Raw genomic sequence first — 16,959 nt, 5'->3', positions numbered from 1 at the left:
AAATGTAGCCTCACCTGGAAGGGGAGGGTCACTGTCCCCACCTGTGACTGTGATAGGAAGTGGCAGACTGTCTGTCTGTCCCCTCGCTGCAAGGCCAGGGCCCTCCCCAACATCTTCCCCGACGGACGTGGTGGCCAGAGCCCCTCAGCCCCAGTGGGCGCACTTGGCTCTGCTGCTGCCCTGGCCCCTGCCCTCTGGTTCAGCCACCACTGGGAGCCAGGGACAGCCAAAGGAGTTGGTTCCCGTCTCGAAGGGATAGTGTGACCTCCCTTCAGGGCGAGATGATGGTGACAGCACTGTGGTCAGCACTCAGGGATGAATGGCCTCAGAGGGCTTTGCTGGCACAGGGGGAGAGCAGGGAGTCAGAGGCCGTCTGCAAAGAGGTGATTTTCTCCTTAGTTACTGGACTCGGTGCCGCAACTTCTGTTTTGCATTTCCGTTTTTGCTTTTTTTTGTGTCCAGTGTGAAAGGAAAAAAAAAACTTGGGACCGTAATTCACCGTGCTAAAAGAAAATAGTTAAGATGAGAATAGAGTCATGCAAGAAGCTGCGTTTCCTTATGTTCTTAAGCAGACAGCTACAGAGAAAGGACCAGACAGGCCGGGCGTGGTGGCTCACGCCTGTAATCCCAGCACTTTGAAAAGCCGAGGTGGAAGCACTGCTTGAGCCCAAGAGTTCGAGACCAGCCTGGGCAACATGGTGAAACCTCTGTCTACAAAAAATACCAAAATTAGCTGGGTGTGGTGGCACACACCTGTGGTTCCAGCTACTCGGGAGGCTGAGGCTTTAGTGAGCCAAGATCAAGATCACACCACTGCACTCCATCCTGGGTAAGCGTGAGATCCTGTCCAAAAAAAAAAAAAAGGCCAGCTATCTCCACAGGTAGCTATGTTCACTCTATCTTACGTCAAGTGAGGATTTACTGAGTACAAGTCAAATACCTAATTGACTATTCCCCTACCTGCTCCTTTTCTCTCGAAACCTGTGGATTCAGTCATGTGACCACACCCTCCCTCTCTCCCCTCCGGCCCGCTTTTCCCCTTTAAATACAGAAGCCCTCAAAATCATCTTTGGAAAAAGGCACAGACCTCTCTCTTGGGTGTGTCCTGAGTCTTGGCAAAATACACTTCTAAATTAATTTGAGGTCTGTCTCAGGTACTTTTTGGTTTGCACTCTAGTATTTATGCAGATGGCCTATTACATGTTTATAACCAACCCTAGGAGAGATACCAGTTATGATCTCCATTTACATCTAAAGATACCAAGGTGTGAGACTGAATAACTCAGCCAAGGACACACAGCCAGGACTGACAGAGCAGGATTCCCTGCAAGTACACAGACAAAAATACATAACTGTTTTTTTCGAGACGGAGTCTTGCTCCGTCACCCAGGCTGGAGTGCAGTGGTGCCATCTCAGATCACCACAACCTCTGCCTCCCGGGTTCAAGTGATTCTCCTGCCTCAGCCTCCCCAGTGGCTGGGATTACAGGAACCTGCCATGATGCCTGGCTAATTTTTGTAGTTTTAGTAGAGACGGGGTTTCGCCATGTTGGCCAGGTTGCTCTCGAACTACTGACCTCAGGTGATCCGCCCACCTTGGCCTTCCAAAGTGCTGGGGTAACAGGCACGAGCCACCGCACCCAGAGACAATACATAACTTATAATGAGTGGGCTTTTGTGAGATGGAGGTTTCAGTGTTAAATGGACTCTGCAGGCACTGAGAATCTGCAGGCAAGGTGAGTCCGGGCTCCAGCATCCGCCATGTGTGAGACTGCAAGTGCCTAATGCTCCACCGTGCCTCAGTTTCCTCACCTGTAAAACAGGGCAGCTGGAGCTCCCTCATAGGGTTGCTAGTTAACACTCAAGAGTGCTTAGAATGCATGGCAGCCAGTGAGCCCTGTGTCAGCTGTTACTATCATTAGCACGGACAATAGCAACGCCAACCAAACATTAGGTGGCAGCGTCATTACCAGCTTGATAATCGAGGCAACTGTCCCTGAAAATGCTATTAATTAACCACACCAGTGGCATAAGGCCAGCAGCGGGCTCTGAAACGGCAGCTCATTTCCCGATCCGTGTTCACAGCAGTGCCCAGCCTGTGACGCCATCTGACTGGCTACTTTCAAGAGGAACCAGGGACAGGGGCTTCCTTTCTGTTCCTGGACTGCTGGTAGATGCAGGCCTCCTGGGCATGTGTACAGAACCTGCCAGGGTGGCATCTGTAGTGGCGGCAGCAGCAGCAGTCACATGGCAATGGCCAGAGCATTGCAAGTGAAATAGGCAGAGGCCTTTACACCCCACCCCGGGGTTGTTCTGAAAACACTTAACTGTGATGTCAGAATTCCTGGCCTGAGATAGGAGGATTGCTTGAGCTCCAGGAGGTGGAGGCTGCAGTGAGCCAAGATGACACCACTGCACTCCTTCAAATTAGTGGGGTAAGGACTTTAAAAATGGTATTGGGGTGGTGGGACAACTGCATCCTTTAGGGCCTGTGCTATTATTGCCAGGTGCAATGGCTCAGGCCTGTAATCCCAGCACTTTGGGAGACTGAGGTGGGGAGGATGGATTGAGGCCAAGTAATTGAGACCAATCTGGGCAACCCTGTTCCCACAAAAAATTTAAAAATGGGCTGGGCATGGTGAGGTGTGCTTAGAGTCCCAGCTGTTAGGGAGGCTGAGGCAGGAGGATCACTTGAGCCCAGGAGTTTGAGATTAGTGATCATGCCACTGCACTCCAGCCTCGGTGACACAGTGAGACTGTCTCCAAAAAATAGCTATGCACAGATCTCAAAATTTTTTTGCACAAAAATAAACTTGTACTAACTTCTTATAACATGTCTTAACAAGATCTAGTTTGAGGCACTAAGAAGAGTACGACTGTTTGAAAAGAGCAGCTATCAAAACAACATGAATTCTGCTACAGATTGAAGCAAGAACATCAAACTTACGGTGATGCTTGGGTGGAAGAATGGTGAAATCAATGATTTCTTTTTTTTGAAACGGAGTCTTGCTCTGTTGCTTAGGCTGGAGTGCAGTGGCACGATCTCGGCTCACTGCAGCCTCCGTCTCCCAGGTTCAAGCAATTCTCTTGCCTCAGCCTCCTGAGTAGCTGGGATCACAGGCACCTGCCACCACGCCCGGCTAAATTTTTTTTGTATTTTTAATAGAGACAGGGTTTCACCATGTTGGCCAGGATGGTCTCGATCTCCTAACTTCATGATCCGCCCACCTCGGCCTCCCAAAGTGCTGGAAATACAGGCATGAGCCACCTCACCTGGCCTGAAATCTTTTTTTTTTACAAAAAAGCTTATGGGGACAATGCCCCTGCCCCCAGCCAAAATCAGGTGTGCCAGTGGGTAACTTGTTTTAAGAAGGGATGAGACAATGGTAAAGACGAGACCTCCTCATCAATTTGTGAGGAAAAAATTAATCTCATTCATGCCTGAACCAAAGAGGACAATGATTAACAGCAGAAACAACAGCCAACACCATTGACACGTCACATGGTTCAGCTTACACAATCTGACTGAAAAGCTCACCTTGAGCAAACTTGCCACTCAATGGCTACCAGACCATTGCACTCAGATCAGCTGGACACAGGAGCAGAGCTTTCAAGGGAAATTTACAACAAGAGGAATCAAGACCCTAAAGCATTTCCTCTGAGAACTGTAACAGGAGATGGAACATGGCTTTACCAGCACAATCCTGAAGGCAACATGATTGTGATCACAGCACTGGCTACCAAGAGGTGGGAGGGGTCTCCTTGTAGCAAATGCAGACGGGTCAAAAGCAGAAGCCGGTCAACAGTTTTCTGGGATGCTCAAGGCACGGTGTGTGTGTGTGTGTGCGCGCGCGTGCGCGTGCGTGCGTGCGTGAGTGCGTGTGTGTGTGTGTGTGTGTGCTGACTTTCTAGATGCCCAAAGAGTGTTTTGAGATTAAGAGTGTTTTGAGAAAGTTAACCAAAGCTGTGGCAGAACAATGCCTAGGGAAGTTTCACCAGAGTCCTTTTCCACCGCGACAGTGCTCCTGCTCATTCCTCTCAGCAAATGAGAGCCATTTGCCAAGAGTTTCCACGGGAAATCATGAGGCATCCACTTTACAGTCCTGATTGGGCTTCTTCTGACTTTGTTTCCTAATCTGAAAAGTCTGTAAAGGGCACCCATTTTTCTTCAGTTCACAACATAGAGACTACACTGCCATGGTGAAATTTCCAGGACCCTCAGTTCTTTAGGGATAGACTAAATGGTTGGTATTATGGTATTATGTCTTATAGTAGTATCTTGAACTTGATGGAACTTACGTTGAGAAATAAAAGTTTGTATTTTTTTATTTTTCTTTTAATTCCATTTTCCATGAACTTTTAAAAGTCCCCTCAAACATGTTTACGGATGTCCATAGAAACGTTATTCAGATACTGAATAAACAACCAAAAAAACATTGTTTTATCAATGAGGAACCTGTTAAGTCTACATAATACAGCTATAAAAATAATTATGTAGTTCTATAATTCCTGACATGAAAAGACATCTGAGTAAAAACCTATTTCTGATGTTATAGAAGAACAAGTATAGTATACTCTTTAATGTACATTTCTCTCTGTATGCATTCGTATATACTGTACATTCACCATCCTGGAAAGGGGCTTGCACAGATGTTACCAGTGAATGTCTCAGAGGACAGAAGGACATACGAGTTTTCCTTTTCCCTTAGACCTCTTTAAAAACACACTGACTTTTTTTCCACAATGAATATCAATCATATTAACATATGAAGATTTACTTTTTTCCCCAGAAGAAAACAAAAAGATGGAGCTTTGTGTACCATCTACGGACAAAAATGCTCTGTGTTTTGCAGACTCTGGCAGCAGTCCCTGCGTGTGCTGGGCTGAGATGGGGAGGGTCACTCATTTCTCAGCAGGTCACACCACTTTCTCCCCTAGCAAAGCTGCACAATGTGTTCAGCAGCGTCTGCAAGGAGAGCTAAACGACCTCCATCGAGAACAAATGTAACCTGGGCCCTCGCTCTTCCACAGACGCTCATGAGTGAAAGGAAGCTGGAGTTTTTTACAAAAGAAGCTTTGCTATGAGAAATAAAAACAACAAACTGTTTTTTACAATTTTTATTTGGTGTTAACTCCACAAGAAAACAAAAAAAAATCAGTTACTCTGGTGAACGTGAAATCAGAACAATACAACCACGGGGAAAGCAATCTCAGCCCAGGAATGGAAACTGGTGCTTCAGTGCTAATGGAAATGCAATGCGCTTCATACCACAGTGCGTTTCAGCGTTTGCCAACTTTTTAAAAATGCTTTTTCTTTGTGATCATCCATTCACAAAACTAAAAAACCACACTTTCATCTCTGTTGCTGAAAGCCTCTGAGCTTCAGCTACTTAACTATGAAAACAAATAAATACATAATTTGTGAATCCCTTTGCTCACTTCGAATCCGTCCCATTCACCTGTGGAAGGTGCGACATCTTCTCACGCGCGTCTGAGGAAGTGTGCACCTTTGCCACCTGGAGCCCTTTCCTAATAAACAGCAGCTGTCCAAAATCAACTGTGCTCAAGGTTGTGTCTGAAATTGATTTATTTGGTCTTTGCTACATAAGCAACGATTTCTAGAATAATCGTCACTGTAGTGATATGAGGAATTTACAACTTTCAATCCTTTTTTATCTTTGCTGTTAAATTATATTTCAGTGCAGATGCTTATCAATTTTTAGGAAGCTCCAGAAGAATGAAAAATACATAAAAACGTATCTGAAGTTTGTAAATAAATAACAGCAACATAAAACCTTACACATGCGCGCACACACACACACACACACCCACCTTAAAGTGTCAAAAGATGTGTTGTATAAAAATAAACCCTAACATGTGGGAAGATCAACCCGGCGGGCACACCAGGTCCCTCTCAGTGAGGACACACAGAACCTCAATGACTCCACAGTCTTTGATGGTACTTTCTGTGTTATCAATTAAGAAGAAGGCAACAAAACCCAAATGTTCAAAGCAAATCATAGATTTCACAGCCAGTTCAGCTCCCAGCTAATAAATTATATGTGTGTTTACTGCCTGCCAAAATTAGTGGTGAAGCTGTCTAGACCATATCAGACTTTTCTGCCATTCCTGATGTTCCGGACATGCTACATTGATTTCACAGATTAGGTGTTTTTTTTTGTTTTTTTGTTTTTTTGTTTTTAAACAATGAGTTGGTTAAAAAAGAAAAACAATGTAAAATGTTTAGGTTTTGCACATACTGCTCCTCCTGGCTTCGCCTGTGGCACAATGCCATGAGAGCTGGAGGAGCGGATTGCCATGCACAGACACGACTCACAAGATGCGCCGGCTCCCCGGGCTCACCAAGGAGAACTGGGAGCCAGTCCCACAGAGCGACAGTCCGCACAGCCACCACACAGGGACGTGGAAAACTCATGACTCTACCCGCCCCAACCCACCACACACAGAACTTGCCCAGAACATTCTCTCAAACACAAAATGAGATCGAAGCTATACTACATCACAGCCAAGGAGCGGCTAGCTGCAGCAGCCAAAGATTTCTCTGGGTGATGAGGTGGCCTTTACTGCATGTTAAATGTTCACAATTTCAAGTTTTGGGGGCTTCAATTCAACATAGGTCACCAGAAAATAACAATCTGCAAATAAGGTCCTTACCACATATGTGACACTCACCACACAGAACCCTGCATGGGGTTTTGGTGTAAATGTAACTGCAGTATGAGAACAGGTAAGGGGAGGGGTACGCACCCTTACCCCACCGTGTCTTGCATATGACCCCACACCCCAAATCCTTGGCTTCTTCAGTTAGCAAGAAAAGTCACAAACCATAGTATCTTCCATGATACTTTAGGGTAAAAGAAATCCTAAGATAGAAAACACAGTATTTTGTGAGTCTCGAAAAGCACACCCTTGTGGTTCCTACTTCAAATATACATGAGGTTTTGCTGAATGGAGACCACCGCGGAGTCACCCACGCTTCCCTCTCGCCTTCAGAAAGGCATCGAGCCACGCAGGGTGAGGATGGCTATCCCAGTTCTCGGAGAACAAAGCCTCAGTGCTCCGAAGCTGAAGTCTCTGAAGAGAAGTGGTTGTTGACACTGCAATGCTAATAAGGTCAGAGTGATTAACCGCAGTTAGAAGGAAAATTAACTGCAGTTAAGATGCAAAAAGCAGTGATACTTCTAAGACAAGCACATGCACACCCATTCTTGATTTGACAACACAATCTAGTCTATTTCAAATAGCCGAGAATTTAACAGCTGGGAAAAAAAAAATCTTTTAACAGGATAGCTGTCCTCAACTCTAAAATAAGCAAGAAGAGAAAGATAATTATTACCGATCTGAATCAGTTAATTGGAGAGGAAATCTAAGTTGGTGTTTTAGATTAACAGGTCTCACTGAAGAGTAATTTTCCATCACATATCATTTTTAAACAATAATTTGTACTATTTTGCAGGTTTAGAGATGAGTTCGAGAAAAGAGCTCCTCTTCGCTAGGGCCCACCCACTCGCCTCCGCCTTCCGAGCCTGTCTCTTCCGAGGTGGAGCTGGCGCTGGAGCACATCTTTCTGCGGAAGCCATCTGACTTTGCTCCAGAGTTTCTCTCTCCTGTACATCTTGCTTCATAAACAGAAGACACCTAAGATTCAAACAATTTTCAACAGATCAAAAAGACTTTTTTTTTTTCCAAAAGGGTGAGATACTGTATTTATATACAGAGAAGAAATAACAAATCATCGATGTTTTCCTGTGGAGTTAGAAAAATGCAGACTTTCACTGTTTCAGAGCAAAACCGCCTCTCTCCTCTGATCCATAAAGGATCCAAAATCCTGACTGCACATGTTCAGTCACTTGGACAAAATGTTAGCATGCTAGGGGAGGATAAAGAACGCTGTCATTTTCAGAAGTCTCTGAGCACCTGCTCTGCACCAGGAGCTTTACTGGGCACAGGGACTCCAGCAGCGCAAGGGACATGCCAGGCCTGCCGGGGAGATGAACGAGCAAACCAACACGCGCCAGCTGCAGTGACACAGTTCAGATGGCGAGGGGGGCACTGCGGACGGGTGTGGCTGGGAAGGGAGTTCTTTTGAGAAGAGGCCTGCTCAGCTGAGAAGCCAGCCATGCAGAGGTGCCAACACTCTGTTGTGTGGGACTGTCCCCGCTACACCAGACGGTCAGCATCTCTGGACCCCAGGACACTGGACGCAGTGGTAGCCCCTCCCCAGTCACAGTCATTACCAAAGCTCCCCTCACTGTGCCATAGTAACTAGCAGCACTGCCACCTCATTTCCACATGGCAGTACTGTCCCTGGCTGAGAACCCCTGAGGCAGAAGCACAGAAAAGCCACACAGACTAAGGGGAGAGCAGAGGCAGAGGAGGTCAAAGGCAGATGGGGGCAAAACATACAGGGCTGTAGAGGCGTGGCAGGGAGTTTGGATCTGTCTCAAATGCAACAGCAAAGCGACATCATGGTTAGCAGTATGGGTCCTAGAGGCAGACTGCTGAGGTTCAGAGTTCCGGTCCACATTGAATCTGTGGCTCTCTGACCTTGGATACACGGCGCTTGATGTTTTTGTGCTTCAGTTTCCTATTTTGCAGCACAGGCATGACTACAGTACCTACCTCACAGGGTTGCTGTGAGGACTAAACAAGCTACTGCTCATGAGGTCAATCTGTCTACCGTGTGGAGAGAAGGCTGGAAAGCATGACGGAAGCAGGAAGGACAACGAACATACCATGGCAGCTGTTCAGGAGCAGGGACAGTGGCTTGAACAAAGCGGTAATGATGGAGAGGAGGAGAAGTGGGAGGATGTGAAGTGGCTGAGAGGTGGAACGGTCAGGACTGGCAGGCGGACTGTGTGTGGAAGATGAGAGAGAGGACTGGGGAACACGTCTTGGTTTGGGATTTGAGGCTGGGAGGATGATGTGAACTAGTCACTGAGGAGAGAGCTTGTGGGGGCCTCAAATGTCTGCCTTGATGTGTGGAGCCGGACAGGTCAGTGGGCAGCAGGACGTGGATAATGATGCTACAGGTGCTTGGGCAGTCAGTTCTCACAGGACCTGAATGGACACTGACTGGTGGTTAATACTGAGTGTCCACTGGATCACGTGCCCTGTGATTAAAGTTAATGGGAAACTACAACAGCCCCATCCAGACAGGATACAAACGGCCCAGACTCTTCAGGAATGAAGGTTTAGGTCACTCCACCGGGAAAAACCACGAGCTGCTGAGGTGCTTGCTGAAGGTAAAGGGAATACAGAACAGGCAGTAGAAGAAGGCAGGCATCAATACCAGCTACGACCATGTGACCAGCTGCAGAAACCGGGACTGTAATTGTCTTCAGCATTTCCTCCTCCTTCTGTTAAAAACATGTTTGTGCACGTATACACTTGTACTAAGAAAATCTCATTTTGTTTTGTCCTTTATAATGTGACACGATTTATCTATGTATGTATGTGTATGTATGTATGTGTGTGCATGTGTGTATGTATGTATGAATGATGGAGTTTTGCTCTGTCACCCAGGCTGGAGTGCAGTGGTGCGATCTCAGCTCACTGCAATCTCCACCTCCCGGGTTCAAGCAATTCTCCTGCTTCAGCCTCCCAGGTAGCTGGGATTACAGGCGTGCACCACCATGCCCAGCTAATTTTTGTATTTTTAGTAGAGAGGGGGTTTTGCCATGTTGGCCAGGCTGGTCTTGAACTCCTGACCTCAGGTGATCCGCCCACCTTAACCTCCCAAAGTGTTGGGATTACAAGTGTGAGCCACTGTGCCCGGCTGACATAAGATTTATTGACTTCATATCAGCATTTAAGTATTGTTAACTCTATGTAATAGTATTTTGGTTTGGGATTGGTGCTTTTCTGGTTGTATGAAGGATAGCTGTATTATGTTAGGTATAATTATGACCTTATTATTGTCTTTATTTGAAGATCATGTATAATTTCAGGAGATGGGTTCACACTGACAAGGGGTAGATATGTGATGGTGAATACTGAGCCTTAACTTGATTGAATTGAAAGATGCAAAGTATTGATCCTGGGTGTGTCTGTGAGGGTGTTGCCAAAGGAGATTAATACTTTGAGTCAGTGGACTGGGAAAGGCAGACCCACTCTCAATCTGGGTGGGTACCATCTAATCAGCTGCCAGCACAGCTAGAATATAAAGCAGGCAGAAAAACGTGAAAAGACTAGACTGGCCTAGCCTCCCAGCCTACATCTTTCTCCTGTGCTGGATGCTTTCTGCCCTCGAACGTTGGACTCCAAGTTCTTCAGCTCTGGGACTTGGACTGGCTCTCTTTGCTCCTCAGCTTGCAGATGACCTATTGTGGGACCTTGTGACTGTGCAAGTTAATACTTACTAAACTCCCCTTTATATATATACCTATTCCATTAGTTCTGTCCCTCTGGAGAACCCTAATACACTGACAATTCATACTAAAGAAAAATAATTTTCCTTAGGTTCATTTGCCTGCCTGCCTGCTTAATTGGGGAAGGTCTAAGACTAGACTAAACCAGGCACAGGCCCTGCAGCCGCCTTCACGGTGCCCAGGGCTTGTGGAAGAGGCAGACATGCAGAAGTTGGACGCAGGAAAATGCTCTGGCTGCAACAAGAAGAGCTGTGCACAGAGTGCAGCAAGGACACGGACGGGCAGGATGGTTCTGCAGAAGCCAGGACAGCGGCAAGAAGCACACTGGCAAGGCCGCCTCCGGCTGCGCTTTTCAAAGACGACAAGGCTAGGTCTCCCACTTACTAGGTAAACAAAAAAAAAGAAAAAAGAAAGATGAAAAGAGTGCCCACCCAGGGAGCAAGAGGGCCAGCTCTGCATTTGTAATACAATGCCCTCTGGCAGTAGTGTGGAGCCAAGACTGGGGAGAAAGCTGGGGATTCTTCAGGAAGCGCTGGCAGTCAACAGTCAAGGGGGTTGGCGGGGATAATGCAGACTCAAAACAAAGGCCAGAGAAGAGGAAGTCTGCACCCGCAGACCTGGCTGGTTCCTGGGAGGTGGGGTCCACTCACATGACTCCCAGGTTTTTGACTAGAGGGACAAGTGGAGGTGGTGGCTGTTTGTAAGTTAATGAGGAGGAGGCGGACAGTCCACTTACCCTATTAAAATCTAACAGGCGCTCTTCATTACTGGGTGTCTCTTTAGCATCTGGACATTCTTCTAAACCACTCTCTCCCTTGGCATTTGTGTAACATTCTTAATCATTTTGAATGGAGAAGGGAAAAGAGGGAAAGGGGGAAATTCCATTAAGACACAGTTATGAAACATACATTCTTGTTTCATTTTCACTAAAAAGTTAGATCAGTTAGGTCTCCCAACCCTTCGGAGATTTTAAGTCATCACTGAAAGCACAGCCAGGCAGGTGTGTAAGAGAAAAAAACGCTACACTGACAAAAGTTCTTGGTTTAGTGAGTTAAAAAAAAAAAAAAGGCCAGCATAACCATATACTCCTGTTATTCTACCAGGAGACATTCACTGGACAAGCTTCTGTTCACACCTGTAATGTGATCGGCCCTGGGAACATAGGACAGAGAGACCCACAGGGCCCGTGCTCTCCACGACAAATGGAAGGAGGAGACAGATGGTGCATCATAGCACGCTCATAGAACGGAAGAACAAAGGCAGCTCAGACAGGAGGGAACGCAATGGAGAAACAACACAGGGTCACGTCTTTGTGTGTTCTTCCTCAACTCAGCAACATACTGAACCATGTATCTCATCTATGACTAGGGAAAAGAAATGGTGCCAGCGATTCCATCAGGCAAACGGCCCACAAAACGGGAAAGAAACTGGGATGAGAAGAAATCAAATAAATCCAATGAGCCCAGTGGTTCTCAACCCTGGCTGCATATTCTCATCATCTGGGGGCTTTAGAGAGGCTTAGACTCCTGCCAGAGATTCCAAATGAACTGTCCCGGGCAGGGGCTGGGCACTTTCTGAAAGGCAGAACTGCTCCCAAGCAATTCTAATGCACTGAGAACTGCTGGTCTTCATCCAGAACAGCCTCTTACTCTCCTTACCTCCATGAGAAACACAGCTGGGGCAGAGGCACAGTGCAGAGGAAAAGGAGGAACTTGGCCAGGGTTTTGGACTCTGGCTTTGACATTCATGGTGCAAAAGTCCTTTAACACCCTTGAGCATCTACATCCTCAAAAGCAGATCACAGCCCCCATCCCCTGCCATAAGAGTTACCACAAGGCAGTTCGATGAGATGGCATGCCTACCCCTTGCACAACACCCCAAAGGACAAGGCTGGAGCAAGTGACTGCTGCGCCCTTCTACCTTGGCACAGGGTGGCGAGGCTGTGCCAAGGGTAAGACCACCTGGACCCCGCTGGGCTGCTGCCTGCAGCTGCACTGGCCACATGGAAGACTCTCCACAAGCTTCTGTTCACTCTGATGGCTCCAAGAATTCCAAGTTACTAGTTGAGGTTCATGAGAATACCCCAGGCTCTGGGATTAGACAGACTTCAGTCAATTCCAGGTCACGCTATTTACTTGTGATGTAACTTTGTGCAAATTATTTAACCTCTCTGAGCCCTAGTATCCTCATCTCTAAGATGAGAACATCACCATTTTCCCTCCTACATTTCTGTGCATATTCAAAGAGGCGAAGCCTCAAGCACAGTGCCTGGCACACACATTGCACCTATGACCACTGCTGATCAAAGCCACAGGCTTGGAGGCATGGTCACCCTAGGGCAGCTGGGGAGGATGCCCTGTGTCCTCTGCTGAGGCTGGCTTCATCTCTCCTAAGGAGGCATCTTTTCCTTGGCTGACCTCTCACTCCATGGCCCACTCCATTTGGCCACCACTTATACTGGCTGAGGGGCATGGAGTGGGGAGGACATGGTTTCCTTGATGAGGATATGCTCAGAGGCAGGCAGGCCCATTTCCACACGCCACTCTTTCATTTTCTCTTCCTGCTTTAGGAATTCTGTACACACAAGAGGGTTTTATTGTGCCACAGGGTACTTGGAAAAGGTGATGCTGAACTGCTGTTGACAGTTTTCATGATGCTCAAGTTGACCGCCACCCTGTTTCAGGCCATGATGACATGCCAGGCACTGTTCTAGGCACTTTACTCTACAACGAAGGCATTCCTCTAGCCTCCTTTTATACATACAGACTACAGAGGCACAGAAAGGTTCGGTCAGCACCCAAGGCCTAACAGCTGGGGAAAGAGACTCTGGATTCCAATACAGTTCTCAATCCTGAGCCCTTCACCGACTGTCTATACTGCTTCCCTGCAGGACTCTCTGTTTTTAATGCTAAAGTCATCCAGACACTTACATTACTTGAGTCTTGAAAGCATTGAAAATCCAGGGGCGTGAGCTGTGGAGACTGCTGTTTGGGACAGCACTGCTGGTGCACAGAGTCTATAAGGCCCTCTGTGGTCTGGCTCCCAGCTGCCTGGCTGGCCTCATCCCCACCACACTCCCATGCCATCCCCTCTTTGCCAGTCATGCTGGGGCATACCCAATGCATTCCTCCCCTGCACAAGCCACTGCTGCCTGGCACCTCTCCCTGCAGGCAGCCCCAGCTGTCACATGGTGTGTGTCCTATTTCCTTAAGTCCCTGTTGAGAAGGTACCTGAGCAGGAGGAGGACAGGGACACGATCTGTCTGCCGATGCATCCCCAGAGTCTAGAACGGTGCCTAACCCAAGTGCTGAATGGATGCACACACGAATACACAGCAAGGCCAGCAGGTGGCAGACTGCAAAAAGCTTGGGCTTTCTTATATGGGTACCTCCACAAGCTGCCTCTTTTCTGAGCCTCTTGTCCGCCTTACTGTAAAGGGGACAATGCTATTCTTCCTTTCCAGAGATGCTGTGAGCTCCCAGGTCAACCCCTGGCTCAGAGCAGCACCTGCTTGTGACGAACCATATGCAACGTTAGAAGCACCAGGAGTCCCCACCACTTCTGCTGAGTGGGTAAGTGACTACCTGTTTTCTTGGCTATCCTTCTGAGACTACATACCCCAACCCACATAAGCTAAAGAAGGATGCTTCATGATGCTACAGGGCAAATATGCAGGCACTTAACTCACACTGTGAGCTAAAGGTCATTCAAAAGAAATAATTACCAGCATTTATGCACTGAAGAGTCTCTCTATATACCACTTCACCGTAAAAACAAAAGTATTACGTACAAACACCAGTATCTACTAAGAGATGTACAGATAACCAGGAACTTAGAGCTAAGGTTGGAACTGGATTCTTTACTAACTAATGACAGAAAACTGGACTAAGGGTGCCAAGGTTGCCCTTTATAAAGAAACATGAACTCTGTTTTGAAAATCATCCTATGCCACTGCAAGGAATTGGTTCTTTGCCACAAAGTGGCGGCCTCCTCTCCCTGCTAGCTCTTCCTCAGAGGCCCTCTGTGGCCCAGCTCTGGCCACATCCCACCTGCATTCCATTAACTGTGTCTGTGTCTTACACTTGCCCAGTTTACCAGACTGGGCACACATGAAGGGAAGGTCTGTGCTCCTACTGCCCTGGCATCTACCTTGGTACCAAGTGCAGGCAGCTGCTGTACAGGGCAAAACTTCTGGACCACAAGAATCACAACCTAGATTCTAGCCCATGCTTAACAGTTAACTGTGATTTCGGGCAAATTACAGTACTCAACTTGAGACTCAGCTTCCTCATCTGAAAACCAGCGGGGGGCATCTCCTAAGGTTCTTGTGGGAATTATATAAAATTCGAGCGCCTTGCACGTCATCAAGGCTGTCCAGATACGAGCCAATGGTAGGGCGGCAGCAGGAATGGGTCTTTAATAAATGCTGTTCAATCAACAAAGACGTTAACAGTGAAGACTCAGCTCTACACTCTCCTTATGCCCCAGCTGAACCTCTGGGAAGGAGGAAGGCAGGGTCTTGGGAAGCTGTCTGTGGCTACAGACCAGAGAATCGCACACGCTCCACTCCTAGAGTCACCCTGGCCGATCCGGCCTTCCACCCCATCAGTACAGCTCATGCTGCCGAGGAGTGCCAGGAAGGCTTTCCGAGGACAGCACAGGCGTGTGCAGGGCGTCCTAGCTAGTGAGAGAAGTCACTTGGCTCCACACTAACTACAAATTACCTGAGGGCATGTGACAAATGTGAACCTGTAAATTTAAATGCAAGAGATTTGCATAACCCCTTCAGGGCTCTGACAGGAGGCTGCTGTTGAATAAATGTGGTAGCCAACAGAAGCCCAGGAGACCACAATCTGGACAAGCTGAACTTTCTGAGCTAATCAATTCTGGTTGCATCCTTAGTTCTTACTTCTCCCAAAATTTCAAGTCAGGGTTTCTTAATAACTTCTGGGAGTCTACCTGGAAGGCCTCACAGACTGCCCATTCCAAAAATACCCTACACTAAAATCTTCCTCACCGTATCAGCGCCCACTCCTGTCTCCCTCTCTACCTACACTCCCATAACTACTCCTCACAGAAAGTCATCCAACAAGCTCCTCCTCTACAAAACCTCTCGGTCCTGTTTCCTTTTCTCTGTCCCCGTGATTATTACCTCAGTCCAGCCCTTTAGCTTATGGTTCCCAAACTACTGCAAGAGCCTAAAACCCTGGCCAATACCCTTCAGTTTTTCAATTCCATTTCCACTCTGTTACTAGAATTGTTCTCAACAACATCCGACCTTGACAACCTCCAATTTAAATTCTGTGAACGGCATTCCCTTCCTGCATGTTAGATGCTACCTAACCTAGCCAAGCCCTCAAACCTTCTGACAGCCTCCTGCCCTGTCTCTCCGGACCTAACTTAGCCAAGCCCTCAAACCTTCCGACAGGGTCCTGCCATGTCTGTTTCTCCCGCCTCAGCTAAGCCATGGGGCCCTGTGCTTTTCCCCTGGCTGCGACCCTCCTGCCTCTGTGCGGGCAACTCTCTTCACAGGGACTGCCCGCTATTTCCTCCTCTGTGACTCAATGGTGGCTTATACACATCTCATCCATGGTCAGTAATGCTTGGATGTATTTCCATGCCTTTCCCCTCCAGCAGGTTGTGGCTGTTTCAGAGCAGGACCCAGTTCTCATTCGTCTGTGTCCCAGTGCATGACACAGTGCCACCCACACAGAAACCTCTTGGTAAATGTTTCTTGGACTGATGTTCATAGAAAAAGAAATTATTGCTCTTAATAAATTACAAATTGGAATGAATCAATGAACTAAAGAGGTCTCCTTACCTTCACACTCTGATGCAGGAAAAAGAGGAGAGTACAAGGCTTTTTCCCACCAGGTCTGTTTTTCTTGACTTCTATTCATTCCTTGTATATCAGTGTTCAATACAGGGAACTGTTTAGATTAAACCAAATATAAAAAAAGCGTATCAACTCTCAAGTTAGAGGAAGAATATTCAAGCATTATTTATAGATTATAAACCCAGAACTTTTACATTGGAGAGGTTTTTTGATTTTTCTTTCTTTCTTTTTGAGCTAGGGTCTGGGTCTGTCACCCAGGCTGGAGTGTAGTGGCACGATCTTAGCTCACTGCAACCTCCACCTCCAGGGTTCAGGTGATCCTCCCACCTCAGCCTTGCAAGTAGCTGGGACTACAGGTGGGCATCGCCATGCCTGGCTCATTTTTTGTGCTTTTTCTAGAAACAGGATTTCGCCATGTTGGTCAGGCTGGTCTCGAACTCCTGAGCTCAAGCAATCTGCCCAGCTTGGCCTCCCAAAGTGCTGGGATTACAGGCATGAGCCACCATGCCCAGTCAACTGGTGAGTTTTTATACAATTCTGAAAAAGGTGCATTTTAAAAGCCAGCGTGTTCAGAGTGTATAAAGTATTGCTTAAGAAGTACTTAGATGGGAAGCGACTTGAAAATCTTAACCAAAAAAACTCTTACAAGCCAAAAATACAATGTAGTAAAAACGCTCCCAGGTAAGGCCAACTTCTAGGTTCCACAAGTGCACAGAGGTAACGGGGAAGCCCT

The 16,959-nt window shown here is 47.2% G+C and overlaps 2 protein-coding genes across 5 annotated transcripts in view; one reads left to right on the top strand and one right to left on the bottom strand.

Annotated features, from left to right (window-relative positions):
- Nucleotides 1-16,959, top strand: part of PPP2R2C (protein phosphatase 2 regulatory subunit Bgamma) — an 873,451-nt gene that overhangs the window by 303,208 nt on the left and 553,284 nt on the right. The window lies entirely within an intron of this gene.
- KIAA0232 (KIAA0232 ortholog) overlaps nt 5,103-16,959 on the bottom strand; it is a 94,354-nt gene continuing 82,497 nt past the window's right edge. For 3 of the 4 annotated variants that reach the window (XM_050792070.1, XM_050792071.1, XM_050792073.1), the window contains 3 exons: nt 16,212-16,320; nt 11,127-11,224; nt 5,103-7,658 (listed from right to left, as the gene is read on the bottom strand). In XM_050792070.1, coding sequence (XP_050648027.1) covers nt 7,479-7,658; nt 11,127-11,224; nt 16,212-16,320 — 387 coding nt within the window. In that variant the 3' untranslated portion in view covers nt 5,103-7,478. The remainder of the gene's footprint in view (nt 7,659-11,126; nt 11,225-16,211; nt 16,321-16,959) is intronic. The other variant, XM_050792072.1, reaches the window with a different exon arrangement.

This window comes from Macaca thibetana, chromosome 5 (assembly GCF_024542745.1).
Source record: "Macaca thibetana thibetana isolate TM-01 chromosome 5, ASM2454274v1, whole genome shotgun sequence".
NCBI lineage: Eukaryota > Metazoa > Chordata > Mammalia > Primates > Cercopithecidae > Macaca > Macaca thibetana.
Note: the sequence above shows the minus strand (reverse complement) of the source record. Positions and strands in the feature narration are given on the sequence as shown.